The sequence below is a fragment of the Phoenix dactylifera genome, chromosome 3, assembly GCF_051530095.1.
Source record: "Phoenix dactylifera cultivar Ajwa chromosome 3, Ajwa_hap1_PhDact_Kaust_v1.1, whole genome shotgun sequence".
In the NCBI taxonomy this organism is placed as follows: Eukaryota; Viridiplantae; Streptophyta; class Magnoliopsida; order Arecales; family Arecaceae; genus Phoenix; species Phoenix dactylifera.
In genome coordinates, this window is record NC_143192.1 from 17,536,914 (window position 1) to 17,559,372 (window position 22,459).

Sequence of the window (22,459 nt, forward strand, 5' to 3'; positions counted from 1 at the left end):
GTTGGCATATGCTATTTTGAAATTTTGTAAGTCTGCTTTTGAACAATTTAAATAATTATATCAGTTTTTAATATTTGTATCTGCTTTGATATGATCCGATGCCTTGCACGCCTGTGCGGCCCGCCGTGCGGGCGTGCGGCGTCTGCCGCGCCTCGGGCTCGGGGCGTGACACATTTGGCACAAAAGTGGTGATCCTTGTAGAGATTAGCCTACCATCTCATCAAGTGGACACCTTTGATGAGCAGAGGAACATAGTAACCTCCGAGCGAATCTGGACTTACATAAGAAGATAAGGGAGCAAGCTCGAATCTAGATGGAAACCTACCAGAAAAAAGTGGCTCGACACTCCAACTCTAGGATTAAAGAAAAGTTTTTCTGACCTAGAGACCTTGTGCTCAAAATGGTTGAGGTTGCATAGCCTAAAGAACGAGGCAAGTTAGCTTCAAACTAGGAAGGTCAATACAAGGTGACCAAAGTCATCTGTTCGGGGACATATCACCTAGCATCTTGACGAGACACCTATATCTCGAATATGAAATTCAGCTAATCTCCGAGCATACTTCCAATAAGACGTATAGTTATGCCTTGTAAATTTAACCACCAACAAAAAGTATATTTTCTCGTAATATTGTTCAAGTATTTCAAGTTGATAACTTTATTCGAAAATTGTCGAGCATCTTTGGTCAGATGCGACCCCTCAGGACCACCAACCTTTATGAAAAGGGGACAACTAAAAAATACATGGGACCCCTAACCTATGAGCTCATGAGGCAAGGGAACTAAATCTAGAGAGGCAAACTTCAAGTACTCCTATGGGGGCGTTTGGTATGGGGTGATCATTTCAGGATCAAGGATGATGTGGGTGGAGATGATGAGATCACCGCATTTGGTTGCACCATGGTGATCCTATGTGTCGGTGATTCTCTACTTCTCAAATCACCACCCAACCCGATGATGGGATATTCGTCTTTGAGGTCAGGAATCCAAGATCACTCCATGGTAGTGATCCTGGGTTGAAAGTTAAAGACAAAACTACCCCTCAATTTAGCCAAAAAATTGATATATCAATATACCATCCACTACAAAAGAAGGAATAACTCCCGGCGCTTTTTTTTGTCTCTACCGACGCTTATAAGCGTCGGCGAATTCCCACCCACGCTTCGCAAAGCGTGGCTCCGACGTCGGGCAGGTGGGCGTGGGTCGGGTTTAACCCGACGCGTTAAAAAAGCGTCGTTGGTCTATGCCGACGCTTTTAAGCGTCGTTCCTTTTATCATACTCCGACGCTTATAAGCGTCGGCGAGAGGGGTTGCTTTTTCCGACGCTTTTAAGCGTCGTTTCTTCTATCAGACTCCGGGGAGAAGGGTTGGTTACTACGGGTTTAGGCCGACGCTTAAAAGCGTCGTTAAAGGCTTGCTTTTCCCGACGCTTTTAAGCATCATTTCCTCTATCAGTCTCCGACGCTTATAAGCGTCGGGAAAAAGGGTTGGTTACTACTGGTTTAGGCCGACGCTTAAAAGCGTCGTTAAAGGCGTGCCATTAGGTTTAATTCCTGTTGCTTTTCCCGACGCTTATAAGCGTCGGCATTAAATTTTTTTTTAAAAAAAAAAATTTGTAAAAATAATTTTTAAATACTCTGTATACATTAAATTCTTACAAAACAATAGAAACAAATACACTGAATCACATATATAACAAAATATGTGTCACAAACAAGAATTTTGATTACATTCATATTATCATATTTGATTACATTGTACTTCAAAAACATTCTAAAAACATACAAGTCAAATTCCTAAGTACACAATCTACCATGTGTTTTCCCCCGGTCAAACCAGTAACCTGTCAATTGCCAGTTCCTATTAATAACCCTCATCAGCGTTGCAGTCTTTGCAATGTACAAAGGCTAAAAACAGTCGACCTGTTCAACTGATTTTGACACCCTCAAAACTGATGTGTTACAAGACAGCATATAATTGTTGGTTGGTTCTTAACACCATGACGGTATGAAGCAGTTGCTCAAAACAAAAGTACTAGGATCATCGCGTCGCAGAGCAGCCAACCTGAATATTTACATGGTTTCCATCTTCTATAGACAAATTACTAGGATCATTGCCACTCCCAAGCGAGGCTCAACCACAAAAATTTACATGGTTTCCATCTTCTATAGACAAATTACTCTTTATCTTTGCCACCTGATACGTCAAGTTAGTGTTGTAGATATTGGAATGTCAAATGCAGTGGGAAATCGGAGACCAGAGCCTTTGAACTTTGATACAGGGCATAACCAACAAAAGATGTTAGGCCCTACTACCTGCAGGAAAAATTGATTTGAAGTAAATCAATAGCGTAATGACCAGATATCAGATATCCAGGTGCATGATCTCCCCTGAGCTCATATATATAAACAGTCAAACATGAAACAAACTTGTGTTGCGCACTTTAAAGAAGACACATGATTTAAGGACCAACCAATGGCTACCCTTTAAAATTAAGCCTTCAATTGGAACCATGATAAACTTGTAGCTCAAAATACAAAATGCCTTGAAAGCTAACTAGCCTGAACTGAGAGCAAGTGCAGTTGTAGTGAAGCAGAACCCTTAATGTTTAAAGAGTGAAAGAAACAAGGAAAGAAGTCATCTAGCGTGCACAACATCTTAGTTAGAAAAGATCCACATAAGAGTGACCGTCCTCTTCTCCAATGTAAACTTCACAGAACCATAAAATAAAGTAGATGCTAAGCAACAATAACAAAAGTATATGATTGAAATAATGTTGACCTTGAAAGTAGCAATAGAACATATCCAAGATAGGACAAGCAGGGATTAATACGAGTGAAAAATGTCTATGCTATCACCATACCAACAGACATCTGACAGACATTTCACTTTTGAAAAGGTTTGTCTTCATGGTGATGACTTCGGGAAAGCAAGGACAAAGTCAGATGGTTTCAGATGAATGTTGTGTTACAGGAGCACAAGCAGTTAACAATAACTTAAATATGAATCTTTATATCGAAACCTACAACTTACTCCGACTATTATCAACTCTCTGACTTGTAATATAAAACAAACTATAGTGAATCAACAAGAGAATTGCGAAAACAAAGATTACCAACATACTAGAGAAGCAAGGAAGTTTATAATGACTGACATCTTTACAAAAGGAAGTTTCGGCAAGATATTGGAAATTAATGTCAGGATGCAAAGGGGAGTTGTGAAGACAAGTTTTAAGGGTATGTTCTTTCTTCCGAGGAGAACTGCATTAAATTGTTCAACCCACAAAACATGGTTTCATGGGATTATTGATTGTCATGCCATGGTAGGACTTTATCTAAAGACAAGTTTTATCATCATTTTGTAATATGAAAAACAGATGTGGCAACATTTTGGTTTTGACTGGATAGATTCACTGAACAAACACCACCTCAAACTCAACCTTGAGAAAGAGAGTCAAGATTTACCACAACAAAAAAATAATTGTCTTAGTCCTCAGTAATTCACAGGTCATAAATTACAAAAGCATGAGTGATACACACACAAGAAAGATAAGAGGAGAGAGAGAAACTATTCTTACTGAAACAAGGTTTTCATAGACACCAAGGTCATATGGATGTCTATACATATTTCCTACTTTTTCTTCCAGCCACATGGCTCTGACTCCTTCATGGTACTGCCAAAAAAGAAGACAGCAAAGTTTTCTAAATATTCTAAAATCAAGTACTTAGCTAATTGTGGAAAATTTTCTCAAACCTCAATTGTGGTCTTGTTCTGCAAAATAAGGTAAATCTGCCAACCCAATAGGACGCTTAACGCCAGAGTTAAGGGAAACAGTAAAGCTCCACCAATGATCTGTCAAGTTGATAAATGTCCGAAAGTCAAAATCAGACTTGAGGAATGATGCTATCAAAGTGAGTCATCTTCTTCTTTTTTTCTTTTAGAGGAAAGTTACTCACACATGTTGTTTTATTAGAGTAACTACTCACCAGGCTCCCTTCCATGCTCTACCATCTACACATACGGAAAGTATATTGGCAAACTATATATCATGATACGTGCTATATGTTAGTAAAATATCAAATAGTTTCAAAAGAACTGACGAATTCATTTCTACGTCTCGCATAACTCTTCGAGCCTGAAGTATGAGGAACTGCTTGAGATGCTCGTGCAGCTCTGCCAATATTAGAATATGTCTGCCAAAATAAAAGCACACAGTATAATATGATTCAATGTATATATTCGCAATCTATATTAATAATAAATATAATATAAAATATTGAAACAATATACGTGACCTGTCCTCTTTCAGAAAACCAGTAGTGAACAAGCTCCCTCCACTGCTGAGGGTATACATCAGGAGGAGTCACACGAGCAACCTCCTCCTCTGTCGTACCCTCGCGCTTGAAGTCCGTCTTCAATTTTGCTTTATATTCTTTTCATTTGCGATTGAGGGACTTTAGCACCCAATCATGGCTCTCTGGAGGGAGTACAAACTTATCCTACAACAAGATTCAGAATGTTATAATAATATTAAACATCTAAAATAAAATTATGATACTAAGCAAATTAATATACAGGAGGTGTCGAATTAAAAAGAATAAATTCAATTCATTACCTGTATAAGTCTAAGAAGCTCAACCTTAGACGAAGGAAGCATGTCATTCCACTTCGTATAGTTGAGCGGACACAGCTGACCCTTGCGTGCAACCGATCCTAAAAAGCTTGATAGAAGACTTCCAGCTTTATTGATGGGCTGCCCCAATTCGTTGCATCGGATGATGATCTTTTCACCCGGAGGAAGCTTCCACACATCCTTTGCTTGAGTGGGTCCCCGTCTCGTCCTCACCGTCCCTTGTCCATCTATTAAAATTAAAAAGTCTTAAAAAGTTGAGGACAAATATGAACATAAAATATGAACTTTAAATCGAATTACCCTGGATCCGGAGCTCATCCTCCGGACAATCAGCAGGAGGCTCGTGCTGAGATCCTGACTCGTGCTGCTGGTGCTCACATGGCTGCTGGGACTGCAGGGACTGCTCAGAAGTAGATCCCACCTGAGAATGCTGGAACTCCACATCTCTAAATCGTCTCCCTCGGGGCATATTGTTACCTGGTATGCACAAAAAAGAATCAATATTTGGTTAAATAATAAATTTATACTAAATAAAGGGCTAATAAAAGAGAATATAATACTTGGTTAAATGATAAATTTTACTTACCATTAGAAACTACATTCTCATTCAACATCCATCCTAATCAGGTGATACTAATCTTTTCAATAATTACATTTTCTTTTTGGATTTTCAAAATGCAAATATTTTGTTTCCCCAGTTCCCCTTCAGGCAAAAGGTCTTTCATTACCAAAAACCAAGGGATGCAAAAGAGAACCTGCGAACAGCATGAATGCAAGACTACGTAATCCGGCTGCCATTCTCACATGAAAACAGAGCACACACCTTCAATACCACATTTTAGTTGCCAGCCCCATGCTAATTAGGTTAAAGCCTCATACAGTGTCCACATGACAATGGCGGTATTAAATAAAAAAACATGAAATGGCTTTCATTCATGATGCTAGGGGAGCTGGAGGCACTTGTAGGAAATTTCTTCCTAAGATATAAAATGAATACAGAGCACACACCTTCAATACCACATTTTAGTTGCCAGCGCCATGCTAATTAGGTTAAAGCCTCATACAGTGTCCACATGACAATGGCGGTATTAAATAAAAAAATATGAAATGGCTTTCATTCATGGTGCCAGGGGAGCTGGAGTCACTTGTAGGAAATTTCTTCCTAAGATATAAAATGATGAATTCTATTACAAGATAATTCCACCTACTAAGAAAATCTACAGTTTCTTGTTACCAGATTCCCTAGGCGGTGTATGAATGAAGAATTATAACCAAATCAAAATTGCGCAACTAATACACAGGACAATTATTTATCTACAAGGTCGAGATTTTTAGAATAAATGTACTTGCATCAGTGTTCTACACACCAGAATGAGTTTGTGGCCTGCCAATTGAGAACCGCAAAATTTATCAGAAGACTAGATAAGAAAATTATCAATCATATGGAAGACCACATCTGCACCATCAGAGTTCAACCAGTAGCTCTTCACCTGCATGTTCACAAAATGGATAAATTATTAAAACAGATCAGTCAATAGATGCGAAAAGCTGTAAATGCCATGTTACCACTCCAACGTATACATGCCAGATGGGGTAGCAAACATGACAATGTCATGGTGGTCATGGCAAGATTGGGATAAAGGGATTCACGATTCCACCAATTAAAGCTTGCCTGTTGGGTAAAATAGGCGATGGACAAAGAAACAGGTACCAGTGAAAGCTTAGGAGTAACACATGTTTAATGTGGCAAAGAACCACTATAGATTACATTTGTGCATAAAGAAGGCTACATATGGCTCTGCAAGGAAGGGGCCCGGTGTCAAGGTTTTAGCCTTTTAGGTGTTATTATTGGATTTGTGCATTGACTCGCATTATCAGCATATTGAGCCCCACAAGTATGAAGATGTTGTTCCCTGGAAGTTTCAACACTAATCTCAGACCATCAGGTGATACTAATCTAGTATATCAAGTAAAAATATATGAACTGGATAAAGCACGAGAAATACCAGCAAACCAAAACCCAATTCTATAAGAAAATTTAGAACAAAATCCATTGTCAACACTAAACCAGTCTAATAGCTTTTTCTGGCACAGGAGAAAGCATTAAAATTGATAAAAAACAACAGCTCCGATGTGGCAATATTTGGCATAATCCCGCGAAAGTAAAAAATCAAATCTATGAAATTTGCACCTGATATTTGACCCCAACAGCTCCGATGTGGTAATTAGCTTCGGAATCCAGCCATTGGTGACGCCTCTGGATCGATCCACTGTAACCCTGCGAAGATTGAAAGAAGGGAGGAAGAAGGGTGGTGAGATTGGGTATGGGAATGCGGGGAGCAGCGAAGTGAAAGCAAACGATACCCTTACCGTGGCCCAAAAAACCCTAAAATTAGCTTCACCAGCTTCCCCTTTGTTTCCTCTCAAAGGCCCAAGGGGTGTTGGGGTCGGTCGTTCGGCAACACGGAAGCTTTGCAGAAGGAGGCGGAGAAGGAGGAGAAAAAGCGAGAAGAAGGGAGCGGAGGGAGGAGGAGAAAAATACCTCGGTTGGGGTCGGTCGGTCGGCGCCGGAGAGGAGGGAGGAGGAGAAGGGGTTGGAGTCGGACGGCCGGCACCGGAGAGGAGCAAGACGGAAGTGATGATAGCGCCGGAGAGGAGCAAGATGGAACCTAGGGCAGCGCCGGAGAGGAGCAACATGGAAGCTCGAGCAGCGCCGGAGAGGAGAAATAAGGGCTCGATCGGGGTCGGTCGCTGGTTAGGGTGGTGTGCTGGGATTCGACGACGCTTATAAGCGTCGTTGTAGGTCTGGAAGAACAATGACGCGTAATAGCGTCGCCCTATAACCAATTCCCACGCTTCCCATCGTCAGTTGGATACATGGACTATGACGACGCTTAAAAGCGTCGTTTATTCTTTAAATTGCCAACGCTTATCATAAGCGTCGGCAAAAGTACCAACTTTCTTTAAATATGGACTATGACGACTGAATTTTCCCGACGCTTATACAAAGCGTCGGCAAAGGTTGGCGCTGAGCCAAACTTTACCGACGCTTTCCCCTAGCGTCGGGAAAATTCAGTCGGAAAAACCAACATTTCTTGTAGTGATCAATATATTATGTCAATGTTATATATATATATATTATTATATTGATATTATATATTATATTAATGATATATATTATATTATAATATATTACTAATCATATTATTATCATATTATTATTGAAGGATAATTTTAAATTATAGTAGAAATATATTATTATATTTTATATTTATATAATGAAAATATTCAATATATTACTCCTATTTACCTTATTTTTCTAATCAAAATAATTATTAGTATTAAAAAATCTATTATAAGTATAAATTAAAATATTAATTCTATAATGAAAAATAAGATATTTTTATAAGATTAATAATTTATAGGATTAATAAATATATTTTTATAGAATATATTAATAATTAATATATTGATAAAAATATTAATATTTTATTATAATATATTTTATATGATTAATAAATATATGATAAGGGCTACTAAAAGTAGAATATGTGATAAAATTATGGAGCTATTATAGGAATTAGCATATTGACTTACATTTTTGATTCATGAGAATTAAAAATATATAAAAAATCCATTTAAGATATATCAGGGGTATTTGTGGTATTATATGGTCAGTGATTTTGGATCTTCGTACCATACCAAACAAGTTACTCATGGATACCTGAAGATTTTTAATTACTGGACCATGGCCTACCAAACACATTGATCTTAGATCACTGGAGATCAAATCACCCCAGCATTCGAATCACCGAGGATCTTAGATTACCGTGGTGATCCTGTTGGGATTACCAAACGCCCCCTATGGGGACGCCCCAGAATTAGTTGGGACATTTGTTCCATGAGCCTATGAGGTTAAGGAAGGAACTTGATGAAAGAACCCATTCATCCTATGGGGACAACCAAGAAATGATTTGAACCTCCGTTCTCTTGATCTTGGAGTCGATGAGAAGTCCAAGTAAAAGCTAAGCTCGAATGGGAGGACACGTATTCGGCTCAATCACCCAATGACCCCATCAGCGAGCCAAAATTACAACCTTTCATGTCAAAAGCCCTGAGTAAAACCCCACATCGACAAATAGAGGGGAAAAAAAGTCTAGCCGACCAAAAATGCTTATGGCTATGTCAACTAGTTTTATTCATTCGACCTTAGAAACTCATATCTCTAGCATAATTGGGCGCGAAAAAGGAAAAATAGGACAATGGAGAGTTTCTAGAGAGGGAAGACAGTGTTTTGGGTGGTGGTGCTCGGCCGAGATGACACATCAGCCACTAGAGAAGAGGAAGAAAAGCAAAGAAAGGTTGGTGGTCATCGATCGCAGTATATGAAGAAGATTGAAATGGTTTTTGGAGAGATAAAGTCAGCATAAAGGGAAGATAGGGCTGGCCGTCAGTTGGCACTGACTGACGACTGTTTGCACCTGCAACGCAAAGTTGTCACTAACCATGGCTCCATAGCCCTAATCACAATAGTCGGAGGATTGGGCGAAGGATCACATTTTCTTCTGTTTCGATTTGCTGATCTCTCTTTTTTTTGTGAATTTGAACTGAAGCTGGCTAGGCTTGCCAACTTCAATTCCAGACAGGCCCATTTTGGGCTGGTTCTCACACAAGGCTTGGAGGCATGTCCTCTTTATTTGCTACACCATAAAACAAGAGATCACCTCTTACTTTGGCATTATTTCTCTAGATCATTTTGGAACCAATTACTACAAAACATTGACCTTCCTCCTATTCCAAAAGAGCTTTGGGGAGCATGGCAGTCATTGCTACAGAATCCAAATCATGTGACAGGTATCTATGCTTTGTTATCCGTAGAATTTAAGTTGGTGCATGTGGAACGAATGCAGCAATAGAGTATTCAGATATCAAGCCAATTTCCCTTGCTTGGTTGCTCATCAAATGACCTTCTTTTTGTCATGGATTGTTCAACCTGATGCTAAAGCCATCCATTGGGTTTATAGAAGATTTGCCCACGGGATGCCAGTGGTAGTTGGCACTAAAACCAAAGACTGAGATTAAACAAATGCCAAAAAGTCCTGAAGTCACTATTATGTGCTTGGGTAAACCAGAAAATTGGTCCGCCGGCCTTCAAAGTCAATGAAAGGCTATCCAAATTCAACATCTAAATTATATAAAAGTCTTAAAAATCTAAATTAATTATTTTAGTAGCCTCCAACCTATGCATCAAGTTGGCACTAAAATGAACAGTATCACTTATACCTGTAAACTACATGATAAGATATGCAGATTAAATAATTACTTAATGAATCATGATCTGCACATCTTAGAATATGAATAGATTTAAGTTCACCAGATTTTGATGATATGATCGTACTAAAATATCTATTTTGATACCTATTTAATGATTAGGTTGGAGACCACGGTTAGCGGGTTATACTCTATTTTCTTAAGAAATATATTATTATAATAAAACAAAATTATAGTAGCTGTTCAAAATCATTCCTTAAGTAACAAAATTGGCCCTCTATTGAAATCATGGCTCTGTCCTAGTATGACTCTGCACATTCATCAGGTGTCAAAACAGAATAATACAAGAATATATAATCCATTTAGACATCCAAGAACACGACATATAATGGCGAGATACACTACAGTCTCCCTTTGGGGGTCATCATCATTTTCCATCAACCCTGTTTCAGTAACGGCAGAATTTGCTGAAGAGGATTACTATCAGGAGAAAGCCAGATATGAATCCCATCGCAAGAGGCAGTCCTTCGAGAACAAAATTACTTTCTTCTCTGTCATTTTCCTCCTCCTCGGGAGGCTTTGAAGTGGAGTTGCAAACTAAGAAAAATTCACCACAGAGACCAGGATTCCCTTCGAAGCTCGAACTCGAGAAGGTTGAAAACTGACCTCCCTTGGGAATTTGGCCCTGCAAGTGGTTGTGAGCAACATTGAACGAAGATAGAAACGTAAGGTTGACAAGGGAGGCAGGTATTGTCCCTGATAAACCATTGAAAGACAAGTCCAATGTCTCTAAATTCCGAAGGCCCGACAATTCATCAGGAATAGAACCTGTGAAGTTGTTGTTGCTCAGGTCAAGCACCTGAAGAAGCCTCAAGTTGCCAATCTCCTTCCAGATTGTTCCATCCATCATATTATTGCTCAAATCCACTGTTGGGGGGAAGTTCATATATTGTTTGTACCACAGGAGACGTGTTGGATTTTTCCAAGAGAAGAAGGGGATGCCATGAGAAGAAGACCCATTGTGTGAAAGAGAATCAGAATTGAGGGTTTTTAGTTTCGTTAAGCTCATAGGAATCTCGCCAGTGAGTGAGTTATTTGACAGGTCCAGGTAAAAGAGATAATCCAGGCTCCCAATACACAGTGGAATGCCACCAGTGAAGTGATTCCAAGACAAATCTAGCAAACTCAACTCTTTGATATTCGCTAACCACGAGGGAATCGAACCAGTGAGAGCACAAACTGCTACAACCAGAGCTTGCAAACTGTGAAATCCTTGAATTCCGTTATTAGGCAACTCTTCTCCATAAAAATTCATTGTAAGGATAAGGACCGTCAGATTCTGACACTCCTGTAGTGTTTGCAATGCCACTGAAACATTGGAAAGACTGTTTTTGGACACTGACAGATAGGAGAGAGCGTGAAGGTTCCTAAAACTATTGGGAATTTTTCCATGGAGATTATTACTAGCAAGGTTTAGAACCTGCAAAGCTCTGCAAGAAGACAAGCTCTTCGGGATATGACCGGAAAAACGATTAGATCCGAGATTGAGAACAACTAGTTGAACCAAACTAGCGAAATTAAGGTCAATATTTCCATCAAGAGAATTATTTCTCAGATTAAGCAAACCAAGCATCGAGCAAGATGAGAGTGAATTGGGTAATCGACCTTCCAAACGGTTGGATTCAGCGGAGAAACTCTCCAGCCTCTGAAGGCCATGAAATGAATCCGGAATGAATCCGGTGAATCGGTTGAAGGAGACGTCGAGGTAGGACAAGCTTGTAAGGTTACTGATACCCTTACCTAGCTCACCAGTGAAGTTGTTGCTGTTCAGGTCCAGCACCTCCATCCGCCGTAAATGAAACAACTCTGGAGGGACAGTGCCTCGTAGGGAGTTATGGGAGAGGTTGAGGAAGCTCAACCGATCCAAACCTGACACAGAATTCGGGAGAAGCCCTTTCAGATCCTTGCTTGCGAGATCCAAACCGACGACCCTTAAGCATGGATTGGTAGAATTTATTGAGGACGAGGAAAAAACTGAGAACAAAGCACAGCGCACCCCAGGCCAACTGCAACAGTTTGCAGCAGGAGCATCATGAAATTTCCACCCATCGATCCTCGAATCAAGACCATTTGAGAAAGCCTCTAGCTCTCTCAGATCATTAGAATTGCAGCTGAGATTTTTGGAATTGGAAGCACAAGGTTGGGAATAGAGAGATATAAAGAAAATGGCGCAAAAGAGAGGATACATAGGAAGCACCTGCCAGAGACCTTTCATGGCTCTTGTTGTCAGCTCGTGTAGGTGTTTCCCTTGGTCACATGGAACCAAGATAAAAGGAAGACTAGCGGACTTTGCCATCGAAAGCAAACAGGGAAGCCGTAACAGTTGACTACCATCGATGTTTCTTTTCTTGATTGAAAGGGAGGTGTTAACCATCCCTTTTTTTATTTATTTATATCAGATGAAAACAAGCGAGACCGGGCCACCTAGAAGATTGGCAGCGCACACAGAGAAGAAAGGAAGAAGAGGCACTGAAACAACGAGGAACGGGGACAGAACGGAGATTTCAGACTTCACAACCAAAAAGCATAAGCTCGGAAGAAATATGATGCTTCTTCCATGAAAAGAAGAAACAGCTGACAGCAATGTTTTGACTTCAACTAACGGGGTGAAGTTTTTAGGAAAACTTCTTAGTATAAAATAGTGCGAGGCCGAGAAGGAGATCAGTGGTGTTACTGAAATAGGGGAGAGAAGGGTTAGAACGAGGAAAGAAGGCCAGTGGCTTTAGCAACCATGTGGACCTACAATGGATGAACAGTCTCCAACAAGGTGAATATGTCCCATAGTCAGGCCCATAATGGGCCCGACCCAATAGGATAACTGAGGCCCAAACTCAGCCCACTATAGGCACAGCCCAATAGGGTCCAAGATCATCCTCAGTTTGGGGCCGAAACAAAGGAAGAAGGGGTGACCAATGGCTTGGCGGTGGCCCGGCCAGCGGCTCGCAGAGGCATGACTGGCGGCGTGATGATGCGGCCGGCAAGAAAGGGCCAACTACTTGGCTCGGAATAGAGGAGTGGGCGTGAACACAGAAGAAGTAGAGAAGAAGAAAGAAAGGGGATGTAGTAAGGCCCCCCTACCTTAGAGGCAACTTTCTCGGCCAATGAAGAAGGCGGGGAAACTCATCGGCAAACGACGGTGGCGGTGCTTCTTGCTGCAGAAGCAACGGCAGCCTCGGACAAAGAAAGGAGTTGCGGAAGAGACCAAGCTGAACAACAAGGCTTCCAAGAGGTGGCGCTCGACCGAGGTGGCACACCGGCCACCAGAGGTGGAGGAGGGAGGAGAGGGAGAGAGGAAGGAGAAGGTTCAACAGTGGATCAATGGCAGAAAAGGAGAGATTTATAAAAAAAATTCGAATGGCTCACTGCTAGGATTTCCGCGGTAGCTGAGCATGATCAGCGGCTGCAAGGTTGCAAAGAAACGGCTACGGGGATGCCGCGAAACGGCCGCGGTGCCTCAAATTTTGTCTTGCCCGAAGAAGTCAGAGAGGAACATGATCGCGATTCTCTGTTTTGGCTCTTCAAAAGGTCCTTGGGTTGAAGTCGGCTTGGGCTGCCAACTTTAGCCCATTATTCTCACATTTCATACCACATAAAATATAGGAAGAAAACTTTTCTCCTTTAGTATCTCTATTTACACTCTTATCATGGTATCAGAGCATACATGATTGATTCTCTAGATTCTGCCATGTTTAACACCGAATCATCATCTTCCACCTCTACCATGACTGGCAATCCTCCCATCTTCAATCAAACATCCCAAATTACGATTCAAGCAAGGTAGAGCTGTTCTTGTTGATTTTAAGATGAACTCAAAGCTGCTTATGAAATGGCTCGTCAGAAGAATTGGTGAGAGCATGAGGCCCCTAACAATCTTACATGCACATAGTTTTAATTAATCTCGATTAATTGTTGTATTAACATCAATTTGATGGCTACAATTACTGGTTTCTAACCACATAATGATTTAAATCATTATATAATAAACAAATAACTCGAAGTAGTAATTGTATTGATTTATCAATTAATTTTGTCAAGCTTTATGAAGCAAGATGCAAGTCAACCAAATCCCTCTCTCAGCACATCTTGCAACTATTTTGAGATTAGATTTGAGGCTTAGCCATCAGTTATCTGAACCAAACACAACAGTCACAGGTGGTTTACTTTATTGAAAACCCCTTGAGAAGTATGTGAGAGAGAGGAGAGAGAGAGAGAGAGAAGGGGGGGGGGGGGAGAGACCACGGACAGGACTGGGCATAGGCATGTTTGGCAGCATGGCATACTCCAATTGCATGCTGAAACAAATCCAGAGATTTATACGTAACCTAAAGAGACAAAGATGCGGATAGAATCACAAAATTATAGTAGCGGATCAAAATCATTCCAATTGGAATCATGGCTCTGTTCTAGTATGACTAAGCACATTCATCAGGTGTCAAAACAGAATAATACAAGTATATATAATCCATTTAGGCATTCACTACATAGAATGGCAAGATAGACTGCAGTCTTTCTTCGGGAGTCATCATCATTTTCCATCAACCCTGTTTCAGTAACGGCAGAATAACGAGGATTACTATCAGGAGAAGGCCAGATATGAATCCCATTGCAAGAGGCAGTCCTTGGAGAACAAAATATCTTTCTTCTCCGTCATTTTCCTCCTCCTCTGGAGGCTTTGAAGTGGAGTTACAAAATAAGTAAAATTCACCACAGAGACCAGCATTCCCTTCAAAGCTCGAACTCGAGAAGGTTGAAAACTGACCTCCCATGGGAATTTGGCCCTGCAAGTGGTTATGAGCAACATTGAACGAAGAAAGAAACGTAAGGTCGACAAGGGAGGCAGGTATTGTCCCTGATAGATCATTGAAAGACAAGTCCAATGTCTCTAAATTGCGAAGGCCTGACAATTCATAAGGAATAGAACCTGTGAAGTTGTTGTTGCTCAGGTCAAGCACCTGAAGAAGTCTCAAGTTGCCAATCTCCTTCCAGACTGTTCCATCCATCATATTATTGCTCAAATCCACTGCTGGAGGGAAGTTTATGTAATGTTTATACAGCAGGTTACGTTGTGCATTTTTCCAATAGACCAAGGGCATGCCATGTGAAGAAGACCCATTGTTTGAAAGAGAATCAGAATTGAGGGTTTTTAGTTTCGTTAAGCTTATAGGAATCTCGCCAGTGAGTGAATTATTTGACAGGTCCAGGTAAAAGAGATACCAGGCTCCCAATACACAATGGAATGCCTCCAGTCAAGTGATTCCACCCGGCTTTTATTTGTTTACATCAGAAGAATAAAAGCAAGAAGTGGCCACCTAGAAGATTGGCAGCACACACTGAGTAGAAAGGAGGAAGAGGCTCTGAAACAACGAGGAACGGGGACAGAACGGAGAAGAAACATGATGCCTCTTCCATCAAAAGAAGAAACAGCTGACAGCAATGTTTTCACTTCACCTAACAGGGTGAAGTTGAAGGAAAACTTCTAAGTATAAATTAGTTAGCTGTCCGACGACAATTGAGCCAATCGCCAGTCTTCAGCTAACCAAGAGTCCACTGATGCTCAAAGCACTGATGGAAGCAAGTGATGTGGAACATTTTTTCGAGTCAAAAGTGTGCCGAGGGCAAAGTCCGGCATAAGTGCGTGTTGCACTCCAAGTCCAAGATTCTCTTCATGTATTTTTCTACTGCACTTATTCTCAAGGGCCCTTGTATGATTGTTTGATTTCCGACTGTCATTTTAGCCTATCATCGATTTTCAGGTAACCAAGAGTCCACTCATGCTCTCGGCAGTCATGGAAACAAGATATCTCTATCATTTTTCCGAATGAAAAGTATGTGGAGGGCAAATTCCACCACAAGGTCGTGTTGGACTCCATGCCTATCTTTGAATTTTCTACTTGTATTCCTCATGAGAACATTGTACTACTGATCTTTCTTGGGAAAGGGTCCTGCAACGGATGGATCTAATTTGCCAATTGGGTAGTTGGATCCAACACTCTTAAGTCAATCCTCTCCAACCTTTTAGATGGTTGCCCATGTGAAATGGCACTATTAGAGTCAATTTTGATGGCATCCCCAATTTCGAGGAGAGCCTATTGGGCCCCTCTCTTTTCTCCCCTCTCCATCCCTCCCTTCCCCGTAAGTTCCTAGAGCTTGCCAGTGTGCTCGTCGGATCCCGCCACTCAGCGGCTTTGGCTGACGTGTTCGATGTTGTGTTGAGCTATCTTAGCTCAAATGGGTTAGGTTTGGAACTGCGAATCCAATTGGACCCGAATTTGAACCCAAATCTGTAGTAACTTCATTTGGGCAGATTGAATATGGATACATGGGTCTGGCTGGATACAAATCTAATCTGGATCGATTGGATTGTCTCCTTTACAATGCTTCAAGTTCGAAGCCCTAGTATACTGATCGAGAGGCATTCAACCATAGTTTTCTTTATTATCTTTGAGTGTTGCATGTTTTCCAAGTGACTTTGAGACTCAAAATCCAGCTACAAAAGACATTCATCCACAGTTGTTAAAAGCAAACATATATCTAAAAAAGTTATATTTGGAGGTGTGCTTAAGCATTAATCTTTTCCTTTCTTCTTTTTCTTTGTTTTTTCCCTTTTTTGTCAACACCCGTAGGAGAAAAATGGATGAAATAAATGATGTTTGCTGTTGGAGATGTGACAAACTTGTAAAATCAATGGATATGAAAGAAAAGCAGGGAGTTAATTTTCTTTAGAATAAATTACAAAAATCTTCTTGAGATTATGGGTAAATTATACTCACACCTAATAGTATGAAAAACCTATGCTTATCTTTCTGAGATTTATTTTTATCCAATACTTTAATCCATAAGTTAACAGAACATCAGTCAAACTGTTAATTTTAAATGGGACCCAAATACCAAGTCAAACTGTTATTATCTTTGATTCCTGTATGTTTTTTTAAGGTGCCTTGAACCGTAGTTGTAAAAAGCAAGCATATATCTCCCAGAGAAGTAGGTTGGGTGATTATGTTGTAAGGCTGAGGAGCTTCCACGTATCTCTTTAAGACTTAGATTCTTCTCATTAGTTTGTGGCCAATTGATGTCTCCAGAGAAAATTAGCTTTCTTTCTTTCTTTCTTTCTTTTTGTTTTTTTAGAGGCCCTTCCCCCAAACTTTATTAAAAATAAAAAATATTAACAGAGATTAAGTTACATGAGCAAGAGGTTTAGAGGAGCCATTTACAACAAGGGAGACTGGAGGTTGGAGATCATCCTATTGCCTCATTTTACGGTCGACGTACGGACAGGGAAAATTGGCTTTCAACAGTGATTTTCTTCTATTTAATTTCAGGTTATGCCGTAGTTCAATAAAACAATATATAATTCAAAGGGATCTAGGAAAATTAACATGTTGCTGAGAGCATGGAAACTCTACCGGATCAAAATAAAAATTTATTCTTGTTTACCATAGGAATTAACACACGCACAGTATATATATATATATATATATAAAGAGGCAAACAAAGCTTCACCTCTAAGTACAACACGCTCTATTTGTTTGGACTCCATAGAATGCCGTTCTCGAGCAGGAAGTGGCAGATTGGCACAGTCCCAGGCTTCACATGAAGCACCTGGAAAGCCACGTACTGGGGGTTGAATTCGGCCGTATTAGTGTGGCATGCAGCCACGGCCTCCACCTTTGTCCCATCCTTCCCCACCATCGACAATGTGTATGCTACCGTGCTTTGTGAGTGGCAGTAAAACACAGCGTATATATAATTCATAACATGGCAAGACACGAACTTAGAGCCAGCCAGCTTTTGCACCTTGGACATGGTGTACACTTGCTTCGGGGTAGCATGGTTATCCAACGTCGTTGACAAGGCCCGGATGTTACGTGTCCCAAGGGTCGACGTGCTAAAATCCACCATGGACTCGAGGGAGGTTGCGCAGTACTTGGTCTCTCCATCAACTGGAGGCGCCTCGCAGTCCTGAAGCGTCTTCTTCATGGATTCTGCTTCGGTGGAGTTGGGGTTAATGGAGAGGCGGGCAAGCATTTCTGGGAGCTTGATGGATGAGAAGGGAATGGAGTCAGCCATGCGACGAGGAAGAAGGGTGGCGCCAGAGCTGGTCCGGATAAAATGGATGGTCTTGTTGGCCCCGGGATGCAAGACGTCCTTCTGTAAGAAGAAGATAGTTGCAAAGCGATCTTCTATTTTGGTTGCTCGCGCGGGACCTGTAGTTGTAGATGTAGGAATTACCAAGTCTCGCGAAGTTCTTGCCCTTGCTGATATTAAAGCTGAGCCCTCCCTCGCTAACATTCACGGCTGTGCGTGCCTCCTTATCAGCCAATATATCTGCGCGCAGTTAGTACAAGCTATTGATAAGGCATGTAATCATGCTCTACCTTGGCAAATTACTTTTCAAGCAAGGTTGAGCTCTGCTTGTCGATTTTAAGATGAGCTCAAGCTGCTTATGAAATGGCTCGTTGGAGGAATTGCTGAGAGCATGAGGCCCCTAACAATCTTACATGCATGCCTGTAGCTTCAATTAATCTTGAATAATTGTTACACTATCATCAAATTGATAGATAGAATTACAGGTTTCTAACCATATAATGATTAAATCGTAATATAAATAAACAAATAACTCGAAATAGTATTTGTATTGATTTATTAATCGATTATGTAAGCTCTATAAATTAAAGCAGGATGTAAGTCAACCGGATCCATATCTCGGCACATCTTGTAGCTATGTTGAGATCAGATTCGAGGCTTAACCTTCACTTATCTGAACCATGCAAAAGCAGTGACAGATGGTTTACTCCATTGACAACACTACTGGTAGAAGTATGTGTGTGTGTGTGTGAGAGAAAGAGAGAGAGAGAGAGAGAGAGAGAGAGAGAGAGAGAGAGAGACCACGGATAGCACCGGGCATGGGTGTTTTTGGCAGGACTGCGTGCCAGTAGACCTCCGCAGGTGAAGCAGCATGGGCATGGCTTACTCCAATTGCATGCTGAAACAAATCCTCATCTGGGTTAGAGATCTAAAGATAAAGTGACAAAGATATAGATAGAATCACAAAGAAGGGGAAATTAGCTGGTGCTTACAGCGAAGAGAACGAGGAGGAAAGGCCCCATTGCTCCGGGGACCAGCAGAGCCGAGACAACCACAGTGCCAGCAATTAAATGAACAACTTACCGCGTCAGGGGTGGGTAGAGCGTGGATTCTCCGTGACGGCCGGCGGGGTCTTTCCATTGTCGATACGCGCCGGGAGTCAGCCCATGTGCTACGTCAGCCGGAACCCACATATTGTGTCAGACGGGCGCTGTACGGCATTTCCGCACGGGCCGGGAGAGCGCTCATGCAGTGCAAGGTTTCCTTGGATAATCGCATCCAGAGGACTTACGTCTGGACAAGGTCACAAGCCTTGCTAGAGTATCGTCCGATTATGATTTGTTGCATCTTATTTTTCCCATCCACAGGCTGAGATGGAGATAAATTTTAGGAAAAGTTGCTTAGCGGTCCAAAGTTATACCCGCCTATAACGAATAGTCCCTCTTGACTGTGTTTTTAATAAGCGGTTCATTGACATTTGAAATACCATAAGGAGACCAAAATACCCCTGACCCTTATCCTCTTCCGTCGTTCCTCGTATGCTTCTCTGTTCATTTGAACAAGCCCTATTCAAACTTTACCGATTCCAGCCCTCGTTTCGTTCCCAAAGTTCGTATCCTAATCCTCTCTTCGAACGGAAAAAAATCCATAAAAATCTCGCCCGATTCCGCTTGATTTTTACGCCCTGGTTTCAAACCCTAGAACTGCAAACCACTACCCAAAGGTATTCGATCTTCCTCTTTTTTCCTGTTAAGTCGTGTGCCTTTTCGAAAGGGAGAACCCTTCCGACTCGATTTTGAGGAGCAAGAAGATATTTTCCATCCAGCCTCGGAGTCGACCTTCTAACCGACTCCGCCCTGTTCGTTTGTAGCGGAAGCTTAGGTGGACATTGGTCTCTCCAACCTTTCCTAAGGCATCTCTGCATTCCTTCAACAGGTTTGTCACTGCATACTTTCTCCAATAATTTTTTTGAACACGGACATGATATGCAGTATTGTAGGGCATTTGAGATATTTGTGGGAATGGTTAGGATTTGCCGAATTAATGGACTGAGAGGTTGTGGTAGCATATTTGAGATATTTGTTATGGAAAGATTTATTTTGAGTTGATATTATTCAAAATATAATTTTTAACTATATTTGTGATGCAGATATCTTAGATGGCCCCAAAGCAGAGTACAGGCAAAAAAATCCTTTGTTGGCCCGAATAATATGGTGAATTGAAGGTGTTACTTCGCCCACTTTGTAAGTTTTATGGTCACCCTAATCCCGTGTATGTCTCGTGAACAGAAGGATAGGGTGAGTGGTACTCCTTTTGGGCACATGCTAGGTCTACCATATATAAAACAGAGTAGGCCTGTGTTGGATACATTGCTCTCCTTTTAGGATAATGTTGAGGAAAGTTTTTGTTTTGGTAGGGTTCTAGCGCCTTTTGTAGGGATTGATTTGGCACTAATCCTTGGTTTGAGTGCCATGGGTAATGAGGTGGAACTGCATAGAAAGGGGAGGGTCATGTCTGACCTCATCATCCGATTTTTTGAGAGTGACCACCAAAAAGCCAATAGAGATGTAATTAAAAATAGATTACAATACCTTGTCGGTAAGAGCAGACGACAAGATGTGGAGGATTCTACAAAATTATGGATTCTATATCTCTTTGGGACTATCCTCTTCCCAACCGTACACTACTATGTTCCTAAGATATTATGTTCATATGATGATGATTTAGACTGCTTAGGTTCATAGTGTTGGGGTCTTGCCATTTTCTCTTTTCTTCGGCAGCAGATACCTAGTCTAGCCGATAGTGTGAAGACTAGAAACATCACAGGCGAAGGATCTGCTAGATACATGGACGGCTGCACGGTCGCTCTAGCGGTGAGCATCAAAAGATGTTTTTTTAAAATTTCATTGTTACGCTATATATATTTACTTGTAATTTGATGTTTACAATGGTTTTTGCCAGATATGGGCTGTTGAGCATACGAACAGCATTGTTGGAAGCCACTGGCCACCGTTCATGCATCCACGTCTCGTACGCTGGAACAACACCCCATTCCCTCGCAGGGTGGACATGATTGCCGATATTATAAAGAATTTAAAACGATTTGAGGTTTGAATGTTGATTTCTTACATTGCAAATATTTCAACTTGTTCCTAAAATTAAGTGTTCGCTCGCTTTAGGTTATTGAGAAGCTACAACCTAGAGAGGAGGAGTTGCACCTTCTCTCGCAAGGAGGGCCACAATTAGTTTGGCTGATAGAGATGCAAACGGATGAAGAACTGCAACAATCTGTGCATGTCAGAACTCAGGTATTATCAGCTTACTGTAACATAGCATTTCTGAAACTTACAAGCACTTTTGATTTGGCACGCACTTTTCACTTGCCAGCACATAGTTAACTCCATATGGCACATCCACTTGGCACACACATATCATGTATCCGCATTAATGGAATTCTTGCTAGTAACTCACATTTAGTTCAAGTCTACACACAGTTAAGTATGCCTACAATTAGTTAAATGCATACACCACATTTATTATTGTGTTGTTTTAGGTTCCGTCATCCAGCCATAGTGATCGACATCCACTGCGGGGCATTCAAACATGTATCACAGTGCTTGAGACGTGTTTGCTACAACATAGCTTTAGTTTACTAGAGCCTCATCCTATTGGGGATGTCGAAGGGGAGGACGCTACCTGCATAGAACTGATCGATAAGAGGGTGTCGAGAATAGAGAAGGTCCTATGAGATAAGGGCATTCTGGTGGATGACAAACCTGGGGAGCATGCTACAGTTTCCGCTGAGGTAAGCAATTTCCTACAAATTTTTAAATGAACTATCAGTTCAAGTATGAATCGATGTATGAATTAAATATGATCTTCATTGGTTACGTGAAGGAGCATACTACAGCTGCTGAACCTATTCACGATGCTGCTCTTCAGAAAGATCATATGCATCATAGTGCTGATTCGGTGGAGGTATGTAATTATTTGGTTCGTAGTGTATATGCTTTTAGAATGGTAGTATAAATCATCTTCAAATGCATTTTCCTATCAGGTTATTTGGTCCACCGATGCTGAAGCTAAGAAGAAAGCTGGAGCTCCGACCAAATATGTTTCCTCCTTATGCAAGCGCGTGAAGCTGGGAGCACGCAAGTGGAAGCCATCGAAAAAAGTGAAGGCCATATCACAGCTTCCAAAGACTTCTAAAAGGGTAAAAAAAAGTGAAAGTTGCCCAAATTGGTGAGGTTAGTACGGGAATTACTATTCAAATCGAGGATTCGCCCACTCGGTCAACCAACATATTCGACCCACTGACTACTGCATTAATGGAGCTCCAAAAATCAGCTCCAACGAGGGAGGAAACCTCCCCCCCGGGAGCGATATAGAAATGTTGTATCGTCCTTATGTGTT

At 41.1% G+C, this 22,459-nt stretch overlaps 2 protein-coding genes, 1 long non-coding RNA gene and 1 pseudogene across 5 annotated transcripts; all 4 read right to left on the minus strand.

Annotated features, from left to right (window-relative positions):
* Nucleotides 1–2,112: 2,112 nt before the first annotated feature.
* Nucleotides 2,113–3,977, minus strand: LOC149767951 (putative protein S-acyltransferase 16; the record flags this gene model as incomplete). The annotated part of the gene is made up of 4 exons (XM_089929887.1): nucleotides 2,113–2,312; nucleotides 3,575–3,670; nucleotides 3,751–3,849; nucleotides 3,954–3,977. Coding segments are annotated over 4 exons (330 nt in total), but the record flags the coding sequence as incomplete, so codon positions are not given.
* Nucleotides 3,978–4,683: 706 nt separating this feature from the next.
* LOC149767952 (uncharacterized) lies at nucleotides 4,684–6,754 on the minus strand. Its single transcript, XR_016399793.1, has 3 exons — nucleotides 5,998–6,754; nucleotides 4,931–5,107; nucleotides 4,684–4,857 (listed from the first exon to the last, which is right to left on the minus strand). It is a non-coding gene; the product is annotated as an uncharacterized LOC149767952 (long non-coding RNA).
* Nucleotides 6,755–10,162: 3,408 nt separating this feature from the next.
* On the minus strand, nucleotides 10,163–12,490 carry LOC149767953 (uncharacterized). Its single transcript, XM_089929500.1, has one exon. It carries the CDS (start codon nucleotides 12,333–12,335, stop codon nucleotides 10,350–10,352), a length of 1,986 nt encoding a protein of 661 aa, XP_089785626.1. The 5' UTR covers nucleotides 12,336–12,490; the 3' UTR covers nucleotides 10,163–10,349.
* Nucleotides 12,491–17,374: 4,884 nt separating this feature from the next.
* LOC149767954 (BURP domain-containing protein 6 pseudogene) lies at nucleotides 17,375–20,630 on the minus strand (annotated as a pseudogene). Of its 2 annotated transcripts, XR_016400066.1 has the most exons (3): nucleotides 19,039–20,630; nucleotides 18,848–18,944; nucleotides 17,375–18,286 (listed from the first exon to the last, which is right to left on the minus strand). The product of XR_016400066.1 is annotated as a BURP domain-containing protein 6 pseudogene, transcript variant X1 (transcript). The 2 variants fall into 2 exon arrangements; XR_016400067.1 differs by lacking the exon at nucleotides 19,039–20,630 and having other exon boundaries at nucleotides 18,848–19,005.
* Nucleotides 20,631–22,459: the final 1,829 nt, after the last annotated feature.